General features: G+C 41.6%; 1 protein-coding gene across 1 annotated transcript; it reads right to left on the reverse strand.

Moving 5' to 3' along the window:
* Positions 1 to 7,932: 7,932 nt before the first annotated feature.
* LOC135556256 (protein Dr1-like) lies at positions 7,933 to 11,652 on the reverse strand. Its single transcript, XM_064989299.1, has 3 exons — positions 10,836 to 11,652; positions 10,341 to 10,504; positions 7,933 to 9,872 (listed from the first exon to the last, which is right to left on the reverse strand). The coding sequence occupies exons 1-3, from the start codon at positions 11,053 to 11,055 to the stop codon at positions 9,726 to 9,728; spliced, it is 531 nt and encodes a 176-aa protein (XP_064845371.1). The 5' UTR covers positions 11,056 to 11,652; the 3' UTR covers positions 7,933 to 9,725.
* Between the last annotated feature and the right edge of the window lie 5,537 nt (positions 11,653 to 17,189).

The raw sequence follows: 17,189 nt of genomic DNA on the forward strand, positions 1-17,189 counted from the left end.
TGGGTCCTCAGATCCTCAAAAGGTTCTACAGTTGCACCATAGAGAGCATCCTGACTGGTTGCATCACTGCCTGGTATGGCAAATGCTTGGCCTCTGACCACAAGGCACTACAGACAGTGGGGTAGTGCGTACGGCCCAGTACATCACTGGGGCCAAGCTTCCTGCCATCCAGGACCTCTATACCAGGCGGTGTCAGAGGAAGGCCCTAAAAATTGTCAAAGATTCCAGCCACCCTCGTGATAGACTGTTCTCTCTGCTACCGCACGGCAAGCAGTACCAGAGCGCCAAGTCTAGGTCCAACAGCTTCTACCCTCAAGCCATAAGACTCCTTAACAGGTAATCAAAGGGCTACCCAGACCCCTTTTTTAGGCTGCTGCTACTCTATACCGGTACCCCCTGTATATAGCTATTCTTATTTTACTGGTGCCGTTTAATTATGTATTACTTTTTTTTTTCTTTTTTTTTTTACAGTGTAGTTTCAAGAAAAAAATAGTTAAAGGGCTTGTAAGTAAGCATTTCACTGTTGTATTCGGCACGTGACAAATACAATTCAATTTGATTTTAAGCACTTGAGACTTACCAGAAAGACTCACAGCTGTAATCAGTGTGAAAGGTGCTTCTACAAAGTGACTATCTATTTCAAATAGATATCTATATTCCATTTTCAATACATTTACAAAAACGCATTTTCACTTTGCCATAATGGGGTATTGTGTGTAGATGGATGAGAGAAAAAACATATTTAATCCATTTTGAATCCAGGCTGTAACACAACAACATGTTGAATAAGTCAGGGGGCCCAAATGGGTGTTATCCAGTATTACAGTTAAGCATCATATGACAGCTTTTTGTCACCTACAGATGTAACATTATGGAGTCTCAAAGGAGGCATGGGTAAGGCCAAAATGTCACAAATATACCAACTTCAATTCATTATTTTTCAATTATGCTTTAAGATAGAAAAGTGAAATATATGTCAACAATCCTTCCTCCAAAAGGAACTGTATGTTGATAACATTTCGTGAAAATACGAAAACAATATCATGGTCCTGTTTTGTTCTAGTTTAGTGAGGAATCACCCGTAAGGTAGAGAGAGATGGGGAATGCATTGATTTTGATCAAAGAGTACCATAGGTAACGTTAGTATTCAACACAGGTTTTGAAGTATAGCTACAAATTCCTCAATAAAAGTCAGCATTCAGGATAACATCAACTATTTTCTCTACCAAATGGCAAAAACTTTGACAAATTACAATGCAATTAAAGACATTTATACTTTAGTGTAAAACGAACACATTTACAAAATGCAATGTTGTTACTGGAGTAAAACAGTGATGCTACACCCAAACAGTGATTTGCTTACACCCATATGAATAACAAACTGGCCATGGCAAGACTGATAACGGCATCATGCAAAAGTGAGAGAAACCCTAGTCCTGTGTAGCACAAAGATAGGTATCGTAATCCTACACATCCATACCGACTATATTCCGTGGAAGTTCAGTTACATGTGCTGTAGTCGCCTATAACATTAGAATTGTTTATTCTCACCAATCTGGTTGACACCTCGATAGCTCTACACTCACCTGTGTTATGGACTCGGTTCCAAGCGCAAAGTGGAAAGGGTCTAGGGCTGTAAATTGTAAAAAATCAGTGCCTTCTTGGAATCGATAAAGTATGTTGAAGTCAGTGAAAATCGCGTCGTGTAGACTTTCTTGTGTAAAAAGTAATTAATTATTTTTCAATCAACATAAACCTACCGTTATGACCAACTCCGTCGCCTTTGCGCCTACCGCGATTTCGCTAAATTGCGCAGAAGGATGACAGACGAGGAACGACCTTCTCTCTGAATACATGGAATCGTGGGAACGCTGACGAGAGGACTGAAGTTGTGACATTTTTTCCAATCTTCTCCTTCTCAATATGCAGAGCGCCCTCTGCCTGTGAGTGTGACTGTGAGTCTGCCTGCCTGCATGTTGCTCAATCTCATATCAAGGCCAACATTGTTCAGTCTGACACCAGCTCTCGAAATCCTTCTATTCCTACTGTAGAGAAAATTGGAAAGAGATTTAACTCCTGGTTATTAAGAGATCTTTCTTTATCTAGACGTGTACTTTTATCAAAATCTGAAGGTCCAGATTAGTTTATACCTCCCTTGCCTTGGATGTTCCTCTGTCAGTGACTATAATGGTTGATTCTAAATTATTTAACTTCATATGGAGGAATAGACCTAATTATTTAAGAAAATATGTTGTTAAATGTAGGACCCAAAGTGAGGGAGGGTTAAATGCTCTAGATTTTAAAACCTCTAATATAATATTTAAAATGAAATGGATACAAAACTATTTAATAAAAATGATTGTATTTGGAATATCATCCCTGTAATATTCCAACAGATTGGTGGTCCTTCACTGCAGCCGAGGTGAGTAAAACATTTAAACGTGTTAACCCTCGCAAGGCTGCAGGCCCAGACGGCATCCCCAGCCGCTCCCTCAGAGCATGCGCAGACCAGCTGGCTGGTGTGTTTACGGACATATTCAATCAATCCCTATCCCAGTCTGCTGTTCCCACATGCTTCAAGAGGGCCACCATTGTTCCTGTTCCCAAGAAAGCTAAGGTAACTGAGTTAAACGACTACCGCCCCGTAGCACTCACTTCTGTCATCATGAAGTGCTTTGAGAGACTAGTCAAGGACCATATCACCTCCACCCTACCTGACACCCTAGACCCACTCCAATTTGCTTACCGCCCAAATAGGTCCACAGACGATGCAATCTCAACCACACTTCACACTGCCCTAACCCATCTGGACAAGAGGAATACCTATGTGAGAATGCTGTTCATCGACTACAGGACGGCATTTAACACCATACTACCCTCCAAGCTCGTCATCAAGCTCGAGACCCTGGGTCTCGACCCCGCCCTGTGCAACTGGGTACTGGACTTCCTGACGGGCCGCCCCCAGGTAGTGAGGGTAGGCAACAACATCTCCACCCCACCAACACTGGGGCCCCACAAGAGTGCGTTCTGAGCCCTCTCCTGTACTCCCTGTTCACCCACGACTGCGTGGCCACGCACGCCTCCAACTCAATCATCAAGTTTGCGGACGACACAACAGTGGTAGGCTTAATTACCAACAACGACGAGACGGCCTACAGGGAGGAGGTGAGGGCCCTCGGAGTGTGGTGTCAGGAAAATAACCTCACACTCAACGTCAACAAAACTAAGGAGATGATTGTGGACTTCAGGAAACAGCAGAGGGAACACCCCCCTATCCACATCGATGGAACAGTAGTGGAGAGGGTAGTAAGTTTTAAGTTCCTCGGCATACACATCACAGATGTGTATGTGTGGGTGGACTGAATTGGTCCACCCACACAGACAGCATCGTGATGAAGGCGTAGCAGCGCCTCTTCAACCTCAGGAGGCTGAAGAAATTTGGCTTGTCACCAAAAGCACTCACAAACTTCTACAGATGCACATTCGAGAGCATCCTGGCGGGCTGTATCACCGCCTGGTACGGCAACTGCTCCGCCCACAACCGTAAGGCCCTCCAGAGGGTAGTGAGGTCTGCACAACGCATCACCGGGGGCAAACTACCTGCCCTCCAGGACACCTACACCACCCGATGTTACAGGAAGGCCATAAAGATCATCAAGGACAACAACCACCCGAGCCACTGTCTGTTCACCCCGCTATCATCCAGAAGGTGAGGTCAGTACAGGTGCATCAAAGCTGGGACCGAGAGACTGAAAAACAGCTTCTATCTCAAGGCCATCAGACTGTTAAACAGCCACCACTAACATTGAGTGGCTGCTGCCAACACACTGACTCAACTCCAGCCACTTTAATAATGGGAATTGATGGGAAATGATGTAAAATATATCACTAGCCACTTTAAACAATGCTACCTAATATAAAGTTTACATAGCCTACATTATTCATCTCATATGTATACATATATACTGTACTCTATATCATCTACTGCATCTTTATGTAATACATGTATCACTAGCCACTTTAACTATGCCACTTTGTTTACATACTCATCTCATATGTATATGTATATACTGTACTCGATACCATCTACTGTATCTTGCCTATGCCGCTCTGTACCATCACTCATTCATATATCTTTATGTACATATTCTTTATCCCCTTACACTTGTGTGTATAAGACAGTAGTTTTGGAATTGTTAGTTAGATTACTTGTTGGTTATTACTGCATTGTCGGAACTAGAAGCACAAGCATTTCGCTACACTCGCATTAACATCTGCTAACCATGTGTGACAAATAACATTTGATTTGATTTCGAATTCTTACTCAAATGCAACTTTGATATGGGTAAAATCCCAAACTTTCATAAACAAGTACTTCTAACTTGGAACCTCATGTACAAACACAATTTTCCCCACATACAGTAGGTAATACAATCTGGAATAATAAAGACATAAAATACAAAAACAAGTCTTTATTTTTCCAGAACTGGTTTGACAGCAACATTATTTGGGTTAAACAATTAGTGAATAGTGATGGACAACTATATAATTATCCAGAATTTATGAGGACACCCAATGTTACATTCACTCCCGAGGAGTATCAAATAGTTGTTAGAGCTGTCCCTAAACTTGCTATTCTTCTTTTAGGAGAATATAACAATACTCCAAGTGCAACTGTTGAGGATTTTGTAGCCTCCATACAATTAGAAGGTATTGACATTTTAAACTATAATAACATGTATATAAGGAAACTATGTCAATATGTTACTATTCCCTCTGCTAAAATGTACTGGAATGCAGCCCTAGGACAAGTGAACTTGAACAACGTTTTGTTGTTGTCTGGTAAATATTGTATATCTAATAAGGTGAAAGAAGTATCATACCAACTCATTCATAGAATCTACCCTGTAAAGACCTTTATTATACACAGATTTAAAATACCTATTGATAACAAATGTGTATTTTGTGGTTGTGATCCAGAAACTCTAGACCATTTATTTTGGGACTGTTCTCATGTAAGAAGATTTTTGATGTGCGTTAGAAGATTTTATTTTAAAAGAAACGACTATTAATGTTAATCTGATGTTATTTTATTTTGATTCAAATGAAATGGACCATGATTTAACTTTCATTGTTAATTTGTTTATCTTTCATGGAAGATTCTTTATCCATACAATGAAGTGGGCAGAGAACACATTTTCACATTATTTGAGATCAAATTTAAATATTATTTTGAAATGATAGTAAATGTAAAAACAAAAAAGCAATATGCACCAAAGAAGTATTTAACAAATTGAAAATAAATGTTGATATGTAATACCCTGTCTGTTAGGTTTATGTACTCTTGCTTGTATAGTTCTGTTTTTGTGTGTGTATTTGTTGTGTTCATAATTCAAAATAAATAAATAAAAAGCTCTTTGCTGTGCAGTCACGTGGGTCGCATCAGCCAGGCTGTACCTATGCTTGAATGAAATGTAGGCAATCTATTAAAATACTTATCAAGTTCAAGTTTATTTGCACCCACATACTGTAACAGTCAATACCAAACAGGAATGCATGTGCAAGACAAATCGCATATCATACATTTGACAATGCACATTTATATAATGATAAGGTAAAATATCATATATCATTGGCAAAGTTAATAAATTGACAAACCATGATATGCATGTCATAGCGCTTTACCACATGTATGACGATAATGCTCCTAACATCAAGTCGTAGACAGAGTGCGAGTTTGTATAATATATTTATATACAATGGGGTACAAAATTATTGGCACCCTTGATAAAGATTAACAATAATGACTGTCTACATAAAATAAATAATGCAAATACTGATCTATATTGTACGTTCAAAGAAGTTAGGAAATTATATTATACTTATACAATTTCTCAGAGAAAGAGATTTAGTTTAACAAGTAATAACAGTGTTTCTCAAAAAGGTAGGGGTCCAAAATTATTGACACCCCTAAATGACACAATACATTACTTACCATTAATTTCTATTTGGCACAAAAATAATCTGAAACACAACCAAAACGAACGGCACATTCAACAAATCTGATCTAACAAAGTGGATATTTGTCAAATCCGTAATGATGTATGTATTGTACCAGGTCCACAATGGTTGGTTACTTAAGTCTACATTTACATTTTGGTCATTTAGCACAGGGGTTCCCAAACTTTTTCACTCGGGCCCCCCTTCCAGCATTGGGGAACATCACGCGGCCTCCCTGCTCGCGCACCACGTCTATTTCTATGGGCACAAGCATTGTTCATGACACAAACCGTTCACACCCCTCTTGTTGGTGGAAAGAATTTTGCAGGAATAAAGTTTATTTCCTGCAATCCCCCCCCCATAAAAAAAATCAAGGCGTGCAAAGAAAGTTATGCTGTTTTAAAGCAAATGTTATTGTATTTCTATGCATTTTCCATGTCTAATGTGTATTCGTGTAATATTTGAGTGACAAAAGAATGTCAACAATATCTATGGGCTAAAAAAACGAAATAAAAATATGCTAGTTAATCTGGACATTTCTGACAAGTTATAAATAGATCTGTAAGGTATGCAATAGCTAACATGACAAGAGAAACTGATGATGCACTACCCAATTTCAAAATTGCAACTTGCACATTTTATTATAAACATTTTCAAGAGCAAGTTTAAAGCTGGGCTGAGTTACTTTAATATATATATATATATATATAAACAGCACATTCGGAAAGTATTGAGACCCCTTCCCTTTTCAACATTTTGTTACAACCTTATAGGAAAATGGATTAAAAACGAATCCTCATCAATCTACACACAATACCCCATAATGACAGAGCTAAAAAACATTTTTTAGACATGTTTGCAAATGTATTAAAAATAAAAACTGAAATACCTTATTTACATAAGTATTCAGACCATTTGCCTTGAGACTGAAAATTGAGCTAAAATGCATCCTGCTTCCTTTGATCATCCTTAAGATGTTTCTACAACTTGAGCGATCAGGACCTCTTACTTGGGCGAAGGTTCACCATCCAACAGGACAACGACCCTAAGCACAGACAAGACAACGCAGGAGTGCCTTCGGAACAAGCCTCTGAATGTCCTTGAGCGGCCCAGCCAGAGCCTGGACTTGAACCCGATCGAACATCTCTGGAGAGACCTGAAATAGTTGTGCAGAGACACTCCCCACCCAACCTGACAGAGCTTGACAGGATCTGCAAAGAATGGGTGTGCCAAGTTTGTAGTGTCAGACCCATGAAAGCTCAAGGCTGTAATCGCTGCTAAAGGTGCTTAAACAAAGTACTGAGAAAAGGGTCTGAATACTTATGTAAAGTTGATAATTTAGTTTATTTTTGTTATACATTTGCATACATTTCTAAAAAGCTGTCATTAAAAACTTTATTGGGTATTGTGTGAAGATTGATGAGGGAAAAATAATTGAATCCATTTTAGAATAAGGCTGTAATGTAACAAAATGTAACAAAAAGTCAAGGGGTCTGAATACTTACCAAATGCCCTGTATATATCAGTAGTTATCCAATAGGAAACACTCTTCAGTATCCGTTGTAAACTGGAGGGGGGGCGACCTCTCGCACACCAGTTTGGAAACCACTGATTTAGCAGACTCTTATGCAGAGCAACTTACAGTCAGTGCACATTAGACTCATTGCAAATATTTTACATTCCAGTATATTACAGTTTTCCCATTTCGAATCATTTAGCCAGATGTGTCTAAACATTGGATTTACATTGCTTGGAATATGGTGGAAATGTATCATAACAGCATATTGTGTGACTTGTTGGTCATAGTAAATAAAATAAAAAAGTACAGCTTTTGTCCATGAGGATGAAAAAGTGAGGGGGCTAGCATAGTATAGTTAACAAAAAAATTAGGAAAGGACTGTAAATAACTCCACAAAACATTAAGAGGAAGGATTGGTCTCTATAAAACATGTTAACTTTATTGCTTAAAGAATACAACTTTATAGAAGGCATGTGAATGTGTATCACACCTAGAGGTTACCAATCTTTACATTTTTAAACAATTCACCACACATTCACAATGCAACTTTTTCCTTCCACACTGGAGAAAAAAATAAGGGTACGCCCCAAATGGCACCCTATTCCCTACATGGTGCACTACTTTTGACTAGAACTAAAGTATTCATATGCACCAAAGGAAATAGGCTGCCATTTGGGATGCAAACAAAAACAGATTAAGCCAAGATAAAGCATTTTTACAAAGTGAAAGTTACCATCAGCATTGTGAACAGTAACCTGAGTGCACATTGCACCCAAGTCTCTTTGTTCTACACATGGAACATACACCTTGGCCTCATCTCATATGCTCAGGGTTGTTAAGTTGTGTCCCACATTGCACCCTATTCCATATATAGTGCACTATGACCAAGGCCAATTGGGTTCTGGTAAAAAAGTATTACACTACATAGGAAAGAGGGTGCCATTTGGGATGCTCAGGGTTGTTAAGTTGTGTCCCACATTGCACCCTATTCCATATATAGTGCACTATGACCAAGGCCAATTGGGTTCTAGTAAAAAAGTATTACACTACATAGGAAAGAGGGTGCCATTTGGGATGCAACCTATATATTTGGTTCTATGAGTCAAAAATATTCTGAAATGAGTAGCTAATCAATTAGCAATACTGTAGGTGAACATAAGAAAAAAAAGCATCAACCTACTTTGATAACGACTGAGCTAAAATAAAAGCATTTTCAAACCCAATTTTACAAATCAAATACATATTCACAACCCCCCCTAAGTGTTTCAGAAATATTGTGTGCATCCCAAATGGCACCCTATTCCCATTATAGTGCAATACTTGACCAGGGCCTATAGGGTTCTGGTCAAATGAAATGCACTATATAGGACATAGGGTGCTGTTTTAGACACATCTGTCCTGTTAAACAAACATACCCCCTTCTTTGTAAGGAACTATTTATGTCAAAACTACTACCAAAAAAAGGACCACAAATGGGTAGGAGAAATAAGTAAAGCCCACCTTTGGCAAAGAGTGAGGAGCTGTTCTCCTGAACCCCCCACATAATCTAGTAGAAACAATCTAAAGGAGCAGTACCTGAAGTGTACTAATGTTCTTTTCTCAACATAGCCAAAACCATGATACTTTTTTTCCCAATACACTTTCTACCTTCAGCATGTTCCATTCTACCTTGCATCCAACAATAATCTCCAAATCACACAGCACATGACAATTCCATGACGGAGTTAACATTTGATTTGTGATTGGCAAAAATAAAATTTCAGCTGAGTGGGGGTAATGCTTGAAAATGCATCTTTATCCAAATAAGTGCATTTTCAGATACTACTGTCAAATTCAAAAAAAATATGTCTATCTATATAGCTTGAAACTGTCCATAACAACATGTACGCCTGATACTGGACTGGTGGGATTACGAGCATTATGCCTCTACATAGCTCAGATCTCTACCAATGAGAGCGTTGGAAGAGAGAGGGCTGCTTGCTGACACTGTCCAAAGAAAAGGGATATGGCCTGGGTCGTGTTCAATAGGCACGAAACAGGGAGAAAACAGCCCGGAACAGGGTGGTAGCCTACTATCTGTAGTGATCCAATAAGAAACGCTTGCTTTCAGTATCCATTGCAAAATGTTTTGCTACGGTGTGCCCTTATGAAGATGACCCTGCCTTTTTGTTGTTGCCCAAATTCCAGGCCACAGGGGTCATCATCATCACATGTCATCCTCATCATCTTCATCCAGTGAGGAGCCAGCCTGCTGTCCAGCACTGGCAGATGCTGCAGCCAACTGGGCCTGCTGGGCAGCCTGCTGCATCTGAAGCCACTCCTGCTGGGCTAGCTCTGCTTGCTGTTGCCGTGCCTGGAACATAATAAACAGGTTAGTCAGAGTTAGTGATTCAGGTTGTGTGTAACACCACAACTCTATGCATATACTATCCCCCACCAGAGACCCGGGGTTGACTTCCCAGTCCAGGCTCTCATTTTTGTACCGTCGCTCCTGTAGAAACTGGTGTTGGGAATTGACATGTTCATGTATGAAGGGTATTAATCAAAGATGAGATCATCAGGCAATGTACACTTACCATGTGATCTGTGTGTGAAAGTGTAGAGTCAGACATGCAACAGGAAATGGTCTGACTCCTATTAGGTTATGCAACTTGAACCTCCTAACACAGGTTATCAGTCTTGATCGTATTACTGTGTCTTGACTGTTTTTTACTGTTTTGGGCTGACAACTTAGTCCCAGATCGGTTTGTGCTTTTGCCAACTCTATTGTGGCAAGACAGCACAAACAGACTAGCACTCAGACTACAAACTTTAACATTACCTTAGCAAAGAGTTCCTGTTGTTGTCTAAGGAGCTCTTCCTCTGGTATACCCAGGTTTTCCAGGCGAGAGCTGGCCTTTCTCCTCTTAAGTGCTACAGTTTTACATTCCTGCAAGACATCCTTCACCTCTGTGATGTACGACGCAAAACCCAGGCTTTCAAGTGCTGTGGAAAATTATGAATACAAGGTTAGGGGGGAAAAACTGAAAACTATCTTGTCACTTGATTATTGAGGACCTAATAGTACACAGCTAGCCTGGATCAAGATCTGATTGTTTTGAGCTGGTAAGACAGAACAAAATGTGGGACCAGGCTAGTTGATTGCTAACAGACATCAACTTCAAAACACATGGCAAGAATGGGAAACACCCACACAGTACAATAATGCATTGAAATATGTTGGCACTGACTAGAACTAGAACTTGTTCTCAACTTGCCTACCTGGTTAAATAAAGGTAAAATAAATAAATAAAAGATAAAGACACAAATCACTAACCATTAATAACATGTTCAGGAGATATAGTCTTCTTTTCAGACTTGTTACATATTTCATTCGCCTCTGATGAAATTAGATGTATGAATTCTGTGCAACAGTTCACAACAAGTTCTCTCGCATCGTTGGCCACCCGTACGTTAGGCAAAGTTTCTTTGATCATTTTGTTGATAGCTGCCCTGGGAATGGTGAGGTCGTCATCGTTTCCCGACGAAGAAGCCATCGTATTCCAGACAACTAGCAAGCTTGTCAAGTTAACGTAGTACAAACGAAACTGGAAGAAAGCCTTGCGTTGATAGTAGGGTTTCGTAGCGGTCTTTGCGTTGAACAATGTCGTGAGTTAGAAGCTAACATTAACGTTAGCCGAACTCGGAGTAGTTGGTTTTGAAAAGTTATTAAACTAAACAACGTTTTCTATGTATAGAAAATTAGATAGTTACAAGACAAATGCCCATTGACACAGTACACCATAATGCTACTGCAGAGGCGTTGGAGGTAACGGAATAGTCAACGTAAATATGATGGCGAGGAGAAAACTAGCTATCGAGTTACGTTAGCTATGGTCCCTCACGCAACGTCGTTAGCTAGCAACAACATTGCTTTGCAGCGGCTTTGAGGACATAGCTACGCTAGCAAGCGTTTGGTTGGGATCATTTTGTAACGCAGTGCTGATCCCCCCAAAAATATTGTATGCACTGAAAGATAATTGCTGTTCCTTTATCGCGCGAATTAAATACTTTAATTAATGTATTATCTTATGACTGCATCATCAGCACTGAAATGTCTCCGGAAACGACTCCACGCGAACAAAATCCATATCCGGTATATCTTTCTTTTTTTCACAGTGCCTGTGCTGCCGACCAAAGACACAGGTCGCCGTCTACTGTATTGGAGGCGAAATAATACTGTCATAAAAATGTGGGCCAAGTCTACAAGTAGACATATGGCTATAATACTTGGATTTGCAAGATCATTTAGCTTTCCACATTAGACTGAAACAAGAGTTGCTGTGGACTTTTAACCCTATTAGTTTCATCACGTCACCATATTCCTATTTTGTGTTTGTTCAGACAAACAAAAAGTGGATATAATAATGCTTAGGTAGTGGTTAATATTGGATTATCCTTCAATACAACAGGGCCTTTGAATGCTAGTGCAATGTAACCTCTGAATCATTACTGACTCAGTAGATAACATTGTTACATAATTGGATCTCCACACAATTTATCAGTGGATCATTTTATTGAAGGCTCTGTCAATACAAAAGTCCATTGAGATTACCCAGTAAAAATAAAATCAAAAATTCAAAGGTAACTTTTCCGTCAGCATTTGAAGCTGTACATTTTCAACATAAACACTCTTCAAGACACAACCATTATACTTTTATGTTGCTTTATAATTGATAATAAAAAAGGTCATTCATTTGATAATTTGATCACAAAATGTTGTGTTTAATGATTTTGCCACTGTCATTTTTTGTTCTGCTTATGGAGCATAAAAGGGTGCATATAGTGAAGGCTTTAAAAGGCTTGAAGGGAGTATCATGTATATGGGATAGGGATATCATGTGGACGTGGAAGTTTGTGGTCTATCTGTACTCTGCAAAGTAACATACAGTTCATGCGGATAGTATGTAGATCCCATGACTTTTTCCACATTTTGTTACCTTACAGCCTTATTCTAAAATTGATTAAATGTTTTTTTTTGTCCTCATCAATCTACACACAATACCCCATAATGACAAAGTGAAAACAGGTGGTGGTTGCAAATGTATAAAAAAATAGAAAACAGAAATACATGATCTACATAAATATTCAGACCATTTGCTATAAGACTCCAAATTGAGCTCAGGTGCATCCTGTTCCCATTGATCATCCTTTAGATGTCTCTACAACTTGATTATAGTCCGTCTTTGATAAATTTAATTCATTGGTCATGATTTGGAAAGGCACACACCTGTCTATATAAGGTCCCACAGGTGACAACACATGTCAGAGCAAAAGCCAAGCCATGAGCGGCAGGGTAGCCTAGTGGTTAGAGTTTTGGACTAGTAACCGAAAGGTTGCAAGTTCGAATCCCCGAGCTGATAAGGTACAAATCCGTCGTTCTGCCCCTGAACAGGCAGTTAACCCACTGTTCCTAGGCTGTCATTGAAAACAAGAATTTGTTCTTAACTGACTTGCCTAGTAAAATAAAGGTAAAATAAAATAAAATTAGGTTGAAGGAATTGCCATAGAAGGGCCTTGGTCAGGGAGTTGACCAAGAACCCGATGGTCACTCTGACAGAGCTCCAGAGTTTCTCTGTGGAGATGGGAGAACCTTCCAGAAGGACAACAATCTCTGCAGCACTCCACCTATCAGGTCTTTATGGTAGAGTGGCCAGACTGAAGCCACTCCTTAGTAAAAGGCACATGGTTTTATAATGGCGCCGGAGGAGATGGCTGCCGTTTTATGGTCCCCTAACCAATTGTGCGATTGTGTGTTTTTTGCGTTATTGTAACTTATTTTGTACATAAGAGACAGTAGCAGAAACATTATAACTGAAAAGAGCTTCTGATATCAGGACAGTGATTACTCATGCCCTAATGGAAGAATAATATTTGTTTATTTTTGTATTTTTTATTATTTACATGTACACTACCGTTCAAAAGTTTGGGGTCAGATAAAGCAGAGATAAAAGTTGGGAAAGTTGGAAACGTTGCTGCTGCACTCTGGACGTAGGCGGAGGCAAATCCACCACCGCTCTCACCTTCCCGCAATCTATCTGGACACTCCCAGAAGAGATGATGTAACACAGAAAGGGGATGGTGGAGCGATGGAACCCGCACTCGTCTGCCTTCACAAACATCTGATTCTCCAGAAGGCGTTGAAGTACCTGTCGGACGTGGAGCACGTGTTCTTGGGGGGGGCATATTGCCGGCCGGTAGAGAAGTAGACGAGGATGTCATCAATGTAGTTGAAAATTAACCGGTTCAACATTTTGCGGAGAACATCATTTACCAGACACTGGAACACAGCGAACACATTGGTGAGGCTAAAAGGCAAGACCAGATACTCGTGGCCACTGGCCATGTTGAAGGTGGTCTTCCACTTGTCCCCCTCTCGTATCCACACCAGGTGGTAGGTGTTCCGTAGATCCAGCTTGAAAAACACAGTGGCCCCCTGGAGCGGCTCTAAGGCCGAGGAAATGACTGGTAGCAGGTAACGGTTCTTAACCGTAAGTGAGTCCCCAATAGTCAATGCACGGGCACAAGGTCTTGTCCTTCTTCTCCACAAAGAAGAACCCTGCTCCAGTCAGAGAGGAAGAGGGACGGATAAATCCAGTAGCTAGGGAGTCCCCAATGTAGTCCTCATTGGAGTCCTCCATAGCCTTGGTTTCAGGTCCCGACAGTGAGTACAGATGCTCCCGGGGCAGTGTGGTGCTAGGGAGAAGGTCAATCCCTCAGTCATAGAGGCAATGCAGCAGAAGAGAAGTGGCCCAGGACTTGCTGAACACCTCCAAGAGGTCTTGGTACTCCGCGGGAATGGCGGAGAGATCCGGAACCACCTCCGAGACCCCTGGGAAGACGTCAGGGGGCAGGTTGAGCCAACTTCAGACAATGTGCGTGGCAGAACGGACTCCAGCCCATGATGGCACCAGTAGACCAGTGTATGAGTGGGTTGCGTTGCTGGAGCCAGGAGAATCCCAAAACCACAGGGATCTGGTGGGACTTGATGAGCAGGAACTGAATGGTCTTGCTGTGATTCTCCGACATCTGTAGGTTGATGGGATGGGCTGAGTGGGGATGTTCAGCTCGGAAGCCAGTGTGGCGTCCAAAAAGCTCTCATCGGCCCCAGAGTCAATGAGGACCTGGAGAGATTTGGACTGATTTCCCCACAGCAGAATGACATGATAAGGGGTGCAAGTAAGGGAAGCAGAAAAGTTCCACATGTGGCCCACCAGGGTACTCGCTCCTACCGGTGAGCCTGGTCTTTAACCAGGCACGAGGACACAAAATGACCAAAAGTCCTTCAATACAGACAGCTCCTTGTGCTGCTGTTCCGCTGGCGACAGCCCAGCCCTACCTAGTTGCGTGCGCTCGAGAAACAGTGCCTCGGTCCTCCACAGTGACTCTTGATAAAGGTGGGGAAATCTCAGGTGCTCTCGGCCATGGGACTGTCGGGGACTTCTGGGATGACTAAGAAGCGAGCTGGAATCCCTGGACGTGTGAGTGAAATCAAATTTCCTCTCCAACCGTCGGTCCCGCAATCTCCCATTGATGCGGCTGGTCAAAGTAACGAGGGAGTCAAAATCTGTGAGTAACTCCTGAGCCGCAAGCTTGTCCTTAACCTCCTCTGAAACGCGGTGCAGGAACATGTCGAACAGTGCTTACTGGATCAACGCACTCTGCGCTGCCAATGTACGGAAATCCACCGCATAGTCGGCCACAGTGCGGGCATCCTACCGGAGCTGGATTAGCTTCAGGGCAGCAAAGAACTTCCTCACCTCTCCCACAAACCCTTCACGCATATGGAAGGCTGCTTTTCCCATACGGCGGTAGCCCAGGTGAGAGCCCTTCCAGACATCAGGATGATAAGGTAGGCTATTTTGGAGTGATCCGAGGGGAAGGAGGAGGGCGGAAGCTCGAAAATGAGGGTACACTGAGATAAAAACGACCAACAGGTGCTCGGCTCTCCATTAAAGCGTTCTGGAGGAGGTAACCGGGGCTTCCGGGAAGGTGGAGTGGCCGGTGGGGCGGCCAATTCTTCGTGCCTACCAATGGAAGCTCCTTGGGAGGAGATGACGTTGCGCAACTGGTCCGGGTCTGCTGGGTCAGTCATGGCGAGTTCGTACTATCAGGTATGAAGGTAAGACCAAGATGCATACCACGTCGAAAAAACAATAGTTTAATATTCCAACAGTGGCAGGCAATAGACAGTTCTAGGCAGGCACGGGTCAGTAAATCAGAGGTGGGGCAACAGTAGTGGGCGGCAGGCAGGTTCAGGGTTAGGGTAAGGCAGAGGTCGTTAATCCAAAGGGGGGCAAAGGTACAGATCGGCAGCAGCCTCAGGGGCAGGCAGAGTGGTCAGGCAGGTGGGCTCGTAGTCAGGACAGGCAAGGGTCAAAACCAGGAGGGTGAGAAAAGAGAGACGGGAACAATCAGGAGCTGAGACAAAAAACGCTGGTTGACTTGAACAAACAAGACGAACTGGCAACAGACAAACAGAGAACACAGGTATAAATACACAGGAGATAATGGGGGAAATGGGTGACACCTGGAGTAGGGTGGAGACAATCACAAAGACAGGTGAAACAGATCAGGGTGTGACAAGGTCTTAATGCATTTATTTCAATTTACTGATTTCCTTATGAACTGTAACTCAGTAAAATTGTTACATATTGCGTTTACATTTTGGTCAGTATAGATCTAATTGAAGGCTTAAATTAAACCTGCCTAGAGGCAGGTTTAACTTCAGTTGAATGGATCAGGTTTAACTTCAGATGAATGGATGTTGGCTCCCAGGTTGACCTTGGCAATGGAGGAAAATGGATTACCTGGACTATTTCAATGATGATCAAAGAGCAGCACCAAGGCCAGACAGAAGGGTGGTTATAGACAGGAGCAAACCCACTGAATGATTTAGATTAAATCAAATTTCCGTGACCATTTTTGTATGTACAAAGAAACTGTAGATGACGTCATTTGTTTGCTTGAGCCAAGGCTTACATCTGAAGACCCATTCCTCCTTCCCTACAAGTACTGATCACCTTGAGGTTTTTGGCATCTTGAACCTTCCATCGTGAAACAGGAGATTTTTGTGGTGTAAGTAAACATGCAGAATAGTCCACAAAGTCTTCAGTGCTTTAATATTAAATGAAGTGAAAAACAATTACATCAAGTTCTCTGACACTGCTGCCCAAGACAACTACAGTACAAGGCAGAGCTCTATGGATATGGGAACTTGCCCGGAGTCATTGGCTGTATAGATATACCGTTATTGTTTCCCTCTACAGCAGATGTTGAGGAGTACAGGAATCGTAAAAACTGGTTCTCAATAAATGTACAAAGTGTGTGCACTCCCAATTTGCAGTTCTCCAACATTGTTGCACAGATTTTCCAAAACTTCTCTTTGTATGCTCAGCTTGAAGGGGGACACCATAGTGGAATCATACTTGGTAACAGTGGGTATGCAGCACCCACTTTTTGTTAAACCCCTATCTTCATGCAATAGGGCCTAAGCAACAACGGAACAACCAAGCTCATATCCACACCAGAGGTGTCGTGGATCGCATGTTTGGTGTATGGAAGAGACATTTCTGAGACATGTCTCAGAAACACGTTGCACTTTCAACCAATAAGATGCTACATTGTCATA

The sequence above is a fragment of the Oncorhynchus masou genome, chromosome 15 (assembly GCF_036934945.1).
Source record: "Oncorhynchus masou masou isolate Uvic2021 chromosome 15, UVic_Omas_1.1, whole genome shotgun sequence".
Classification (NCBI taxonomy): domain Eukaryota; kingdom Metazoa; phylum Chordata; class Actinopteri; order Salmoniformes; family Salmonidae; genus Oncorhynchus; species Oncorhynchus masou.

What these genes read in the sequence shown, in the direction of transcription:
- LOC135556256 (XM_064989299.1), bottom strand. Translation starts at nt 11,055, where the DNA reads ATGGCTTCTTCGTCGGGAAACGATGACGACCTCACCATTCCCAGGGCA. An exon ending in TCCTGAACATGTTATTAATG is followed by an intron (nt 10,505 to 10,835) that starts GTTAGTGATTTG and finishes AATTTTCCACAG; the next exon opens with CACTTGAAAGCCTGGGTTTT. An exon ending in AACAGGAACTCTTTGCTAAG is followed by an intron (nt 9,873 to 10,340) that starts GTAATGTTAAAG and finishes ATTATGTTCCAG; the next exon opens with GCACGGCAACAGCAAGCAGA.